The 6,530-nt window shown below is 36.6% G+C and overlaps 1 protein-coding gene across 1 annotated transcript in view; it reads left to right on the top strand.

Annotated features, from left to right (window-relative positions):
• Positions 1 to 5,196: 5,196 nt before the first annotated feature.
• Positions 5,197 to 6,530, top strand: part of LOC117108906 — a 14,327-nt gene continuing 12,993 nt past the window's right edge. Inside the window, exon 1 of the mRNA XM_033251089.1 lies at positions 5,197 to 5,249. Coding sequence (XP_033106980.1) covers positions 5,207 to 5,249 — 43 coding nt within the window. The 5' untranslated portion in view covers positions 5,197 to 5,206. The remainder of the gene's footprint in view (positions 5,250 to 6,530) is intronic.

Here is a 6,530-nt window from a genome sequence, read left to right as displayed (position 1 = left end):
GGGGGGGTTCGGCTTGGGACTATGCGGAACTCCTTATCAAAACCCACATACTTCTTCTTCTCTCCCCTAAATGGAGACTTTATTCAGTGTGATAGGCCTCATGCCCTTTTACAGTATAAATAAATATACATTTTTAGTGTTTTAAATAAGGCGAGACTTTTTTATACCTTGTTTAGCGAACCCTCCGATTCCGAAATTGTGGATTTCAAAATAAAAATAAAAATAAAATTTTATTATAAGTGTGTTAGCGTACGAGCCGCCATAAAAAATTGAAAAAATGAAATAAAAATTAAAATTTTCACGGAACTCCATCTCCCGCGGGGGGGGGGGTTCGGACGAACCCCCGAACCCCCCTAAATACGGGCCTGTTCTAAATTATCCATGAAAGGATGGTAAACGGCAATAGGTGTAAGGCTATGCTTAATTGCGAGAAGTACTCCACCTCCTTGACGAGCCTCTCGATCCTTTCTGAACAAAACATGCTGAGACGATAATAAGGTATCTGGAATAGGCCTACTAGCATTTAACCAGGTTTCAGTCACACCGATAATACTGTGGTCTTCAATTTCAAACAAAGCAGCTAGACATGACATTTTATTTTTTAGACTCCGTGCATTAAAACATAAACCTGTTAATACTGCATTCGGTGTGCTTATATTGCTTGTGTCAGAATCATTATTAGATAATACTGTCTCTTCGGACAATCGTGATAAATTAAGAAGCTCAAGAAATGCACATCCTGGACATACCCATGAGCCTGTTGTTATATCAAGTGTGCGGTATTTGAGAGGGTGTAATACGCCCGCACTTAATATGACAGTCTTTGCTACATACGTTGCACTTAAAGAGGGGGGGGGGCGAGGATGAAACGATTAATTTTTAATTTAAAATAGAGGGATGGGCGACCACAATGACGGCACTCGATTTTGGAGCGCGGTATTCGAAAACGAGGCTCGTGAACTGGGTCCCAAAAAAAAAAANAAAAAAAAAAAACTGGTGCTACAGGATTTTGAGCTAGTGTTATAACATAGGGAATTTCCTAAAATGTACCGACTTTCAAAGGCTTGCATTCGGTAACCCCATAAAAAATCGTGTCAAACTTTAGATATTCCAATGTAAATTTGGACGTTCTTTTTATTTATATGGGTTTTCACTTATGAAAATGTCTCAATTATGTGTAAAATAACGATTTGCCCCAGTTTTTATTTCGGAAATTTGCACTAGACAGGGAGTCAGCTGATTCACTCAATCGTTAACGAGCTGGTAACGACACTAGCCAACTGATGAAAATGGTCGTCGCGAGCGGAAAATTGAAAAATTAGGACTGGCGAAAATATTCAATAATAATATAATAAGTCGAAGGCATTTTTGAAGAATCAATCTTTCAAAAAGATATGTTTGCTGGTTTGGATAAAGCCTGGTTTCCTGTCGACGTAAGAAGGCAGATTTACTTACGACTACGTCGTTTTATCGTAACAAAATGCGATTTGACAGAAAACCGATTGCGACTGGTGCGTTGTTAAATCGTCGCAAAGCAATGTTGGACAGGAAACCGTCGTATTGAATTTTCATGCGATACGTCGATTTTCCACGATTTGACAGGAAACCGCGATTTAGTGACTTATGCTTGAGTGATCATGCTTGCGTTGCCTTGTGTTACGTCTCTTACGAAAGTTGACTTATGTAAAAGTAACATTATGTTAACTTTAAAAGAACCGGTAACATTTAACATTTAAGTTAAAAAGTAACATTATGTTAACATTAATGTTATGTTATGTTAACAAAAGTAACTTATGTAAAAGTAACATTATGAAAGTAGCATTATGGACCAGAAATCGTAAGAAGCAGCCAATCAGATACGGGAATTATGACGTAGCCTTTATGACGTACCATGTTTTGACGTGGCTGAAACTGGTCAGATTGTTCTACAGTAGAAAAAATATAGGCCCTATGAAAATTCTGTGTTTCTTGCTTCTTTGAGTAGTCTACCAAGACGCCACACATCCACGCAGTATAGCCTATACAATTGTGTTTGTTTTTATTATTATCATTACTATACTGAAATTGAATTCGAAAATAAACAAGGATTGTTTCAATTACAATCGTATAATACCAAGCGAATTGTTTAGAAATAAATCTGTTGTCAACCATTCCTATTTCCAGTTCAGTGATTGTATGCATTTTTTTAAATAGTTAGGTCTATAGGTTTAATCAGGAGAAATAGTATATTTTAAATTGTGCAAGTAATAATTAGGATCTGTCTGCAGATATTGGGATTCCTTCCAGTGGATGCTTAGTTTATTTTGTCATTCTGATCGGATTTTCTCTACTGTTCCGTTTTAATTTTAAATAGTTTTGCATTATGTGGCCGTTTGCTGTTTTATGGGTTTTTCCCATTTGCCTTTCAAAATTTATATAATATTATAGAATCTCTATTGAGATCCAGCGGGCCGCCATTGATGCACGGTAGATATTGCATCTTTAGATCTCCGATCTTGTTCACAAATTCACGGACTAGTGCTGTCTCGTAAGAATTTCGTAGGACGCGTAAGGAATGACAAAATATTCTCTGCATCTACTGGAACCGAGCCACATAGCTTGTATTCCACTATTTGCATTCACACCTTGGCTGTGTATATATATTGCCTTGGTTTGGCTCTGTAATCATTAGTGGTCGTTGGACTAGTTTGGGCACTACCTAAGCTGATCGAACGTTTCGTTTGGGTCTATACCCTAGCTGCACTGATGAGGCCTTGAAGGCCGAAACGGATCCGTCTGCAGATATTGGGATTCCTTCCAGTTGATGCTTAGTTTATTTTGTCATTCTGATCGGATTTTCTCTACTGTACTGTTTTAATTTTAAATAATTTTGCATTATGTGGCCGTTTGCTGTTTTATGGGTTTTTCCCATTTGCCTTTTAAAATTTATATATATAATTTTACACACTTTTTAAAGATAGACAAATATTATTTCACGGCAAATACATTGTACTGTATTACAAAGGATATCATCATTGTCACACCTACTGTGCCTATGTAAAAAAAAGACTAAAATATTTTTTTCTAGATTAAAAAAAAAAGAACATAATTATCGCATTTGAAATTTTACCTCAATTTTTCTTATTTTTAAAGCAATTTCAGCAGTCCCAGTGTTCTTAAAACCCGGGGTTGTAAAATATATCAGTTACACACAAATAGGCCTACATGCCAGTGGATTAGTAGCACTAGCTCAGCAGCACCGTTTGATTATGGTAATGATGGTATAATACTGTAATATAATACTGCAACAAATTAGTTGGTCGTTGCGAAATTTCAATGAGATGAGTAGTAAAAATGAAAATAACAAATTTTATCACAAACCTAGGGGGCCATTTATACAACAGGAGTGAGGACCGTTTTATATCTATTCTGTCAATTAGGGCTAAAGTTTACCACCAATCCAACTTTCCCGCGTACCGATTTTTTTTGTCCTAAATCCTTTCTCTCAAAGTAGATTGGGTGACAAGCACCTGAGGCCGTGGCCAATTAATTCAGTTTCCCAGAATTAAAATTTGGTGGTATGAAACACGAATGTTCAAGGAATGTTCTAAGCATCATTATTTTGTGAAACAAAATGAATTTTACAAACATCAAATAGGCCTTTTTGTATTTTAATAATGTAGACCTAACTTCTTTGCAATAATCCATGTTATTAATGTTACACGTTTTGCTAACATTTTCAGTGCAGCTCATAATATAAAGAGGTAGAGGCCTACATTCGCGCGAAAACCCTGGGTTTAACAAGGACGGATTAGTGGGAAAGGCAGCCAATCGTAAGTGACTACAAATTACGTCATTTTTATGTCGTCGCATCGCAAGAAAAATTCAACTCAACGTAACAGTCGCAAGCGCTCGTTTTTGGACTCTGGATGGAGTTCAACGTTTCAGCGGACTGATTTTGGCTTATGTGGACTACATTTGGCAAGTAATTATGAGGCCAAAATCAATCCGCCGGACCGATTTTTCCTAACAGGCCTAATTATAAACAAACAAGTCATCGGACTGATATACGTTTATTAATTCAATTGAATTATTCCTACATGATTGAACTGACGTTGACTAAACCGTCTCTCTGTAACTGCGTACGTAAACGATCACAAAAACTCACTACACTATGTATTGTCTAGGCTATTGCTCGATCGTCGGGACGATTTTTCGATCAGCTGCTCGCCAAAATTGACAGACTGGTTTTGAATATTAATGAGTTGGTTAGAAAATGCTACCAAGCTACAGTACTGAAAAAAGTGATCAGCCTCGTTTTCACCTGATTTTCTGATCATCATACGGTATAATGTTTTGTTTCTGTAATTCTCGTTACATCTCAAACATTTTGAATTTTTTAAGTATTTTTCCCGAACTCAGGAAAGGTTAAATAAGCAATATATGGCCACTTGTCTCATCCCCGCACTTCCCCTTTAACTGACCTGTGTGTAATGGCGACAAGCCTTTCACAAACACCACAGGGGTTCTTTACCGGCCCAGGGTTCGGATATGTCTCCATTCTAAGGAAGAAGATTGATATTAAATGTTGCTGTATGATCGTAGTAAATACAAGGACCACTGAACTTCCTTTTCCATACAGCACGATCATCCTTACTTCCAATTAAACGTTTGTGTAGCCATGGCCATCTGTGCATACCTTGTTCAATGCATTCCTATCGGCATAGCTCGTAGATTGCCAATCCAGTAGTAGCGGTAAGAACATGGACCTATTAGTATTAAATAGGTCCATGGTAAGAGTAAGTATTCCATCGTGAATTTTATGCTGCTGTTAATGTTTCACTGCTTTTAACTGACTTTCGGCAAACTGGGTTCAAGTAACTGGATTCGGCAAATTGGGTTAGGCGAACTGGGTTTCGGCCAACTGGGATTCATTGTTTTTGAGTCGGCAAACTGGCACTCGGCAAACTGGGATTCGGCAAAGTGGTCTCGGCAATCTGGCATTCGGCATACTGGATTTCGACCATCTGGCCTAGATCTATTTTTTTATCATGCAAATACACACATTATACAGTGGTATGGATGGATAAGTGTCTATTGTAGTATGATCAGAATATTGATGTTATCGCTTGACTGATTAACATTGCATTATCAAAATACATTTTTGGGAATTCCTGCTTATATAAATAGTTATACACTGTCATTTGAAAATTTCGGTATTTACATAATGGCTGCCATTAGGTTCTTCCTACAATCTACATTTCTCTTATGTATGTATCAATGTTTTGTATTTTAAGTAACCTAAACACTAGTTTACAAGTTTAGAATTCAAAATACTTTTGTGTTACTTAAGCTTGGAGATTTGCTGGCGGTAGGACAGGCTTAGGTTTACACAACACAGGATGTGGGCTCGGAAAAAAAATTGTGTGTGTGATTTAGATATCAGGAATAGATATCAAAATTGACCAATTATAAAAAATACTAGTAAACAAATAGTTAACCTAAAATTTGATGTTTTAGCACAATTTTATACAGTCCGCCCTCCAATTCGAGACCACTTTGTCTACCTAAAATTTGGGGCAGTCTCAGGGTTCGGTCTCGCATTAGAAACCTCTAAATGGCAACGGCGGCGGAAGCGGGGGGTGGGGCAGGGTGGCCATTCCAACACCAGTGACAAACATTTTACGAACGCTGCATTGTCATTATTATTATTATTATTATTATTATTATTATTATTATTATTATTATTATTATTATTATTATTATTATTATTATTATTATTTTTGTTATTGTTATTGTTATTATTGTTATTATTATTATTGTTAGTAGTAGTAGTAGTAGTAGGCCTATAATTATTATTATTATTATTATTATTATTATTATTATTATTATTATTAATATTATTATTATTACTATTATTTGGTGCTTGCACCTTGTTTATTTGAGCCTTATAAATTGACTTATTAGGCCTATTATTATATTATAAAATAGATTTTTTTTTCATTTTTTTTTTACATTACAAGTTCCCTTTTTGAGTTGAGCAACCAAATGCTGATTACGTCTGTATACGTGCAGGGGCGGATACAGGATTTAGCATAAGGGTGGGCGCCAAAGTAAAGATAGACGACCAGCCAAAATACGAAGCACCGAGGGCATGGGCGGATGCAGAAAAAAAGGGGTTGGGTGTAATTTGCGAGCGAAGCGAGCAGCCTTAGGCAGGGGGCCGGCGGGTTCCAGGGGCAGAGCCCCTGGTGGGGGTCCAAGGGGGCGAAGCCCCCTTGAAGCCCAGCACATTTGAGGAATATGAGGTTGTATTGAGTCGATTTTGACTATCTAGCATGGTAGTTTTCAGTAACAAATAAATAAAAAAAAAATAATAGGTGTATGTCTTTCAAAAGAAATTTTAATATACAGGGTACCTGAAAAATGCAACTATGACATGTGTCATTAAATTAGTAATAATTCATCTACTCACAACATAATCTTTGACAACATACAAAGGCTCATAAATGTACACCATTTCAAAAGAGAAATTTCACTTCTAGAAAACA

This window comes from Anneissia japonica, unplaced genomic scaffold, assembly GCF_011630105.1.
Source record: "Anneissia japonica isolate Jap-2015-1 unplaced genomic scaffold, ASM1163010v1 scaffold26_len2425191_cov177, whole genome shotgun sequence".
Classification (NCBI taxonomy): domain Eukaryota; kingdom Metazoa; phylum Echinodermata; class Crinoidea; order Comatulida; family Comatulidae; genus Anneissia; species Anneissia japonica.
This window is presented reverse-complemented; position numbering and strand designations above follow the sequence as displayed.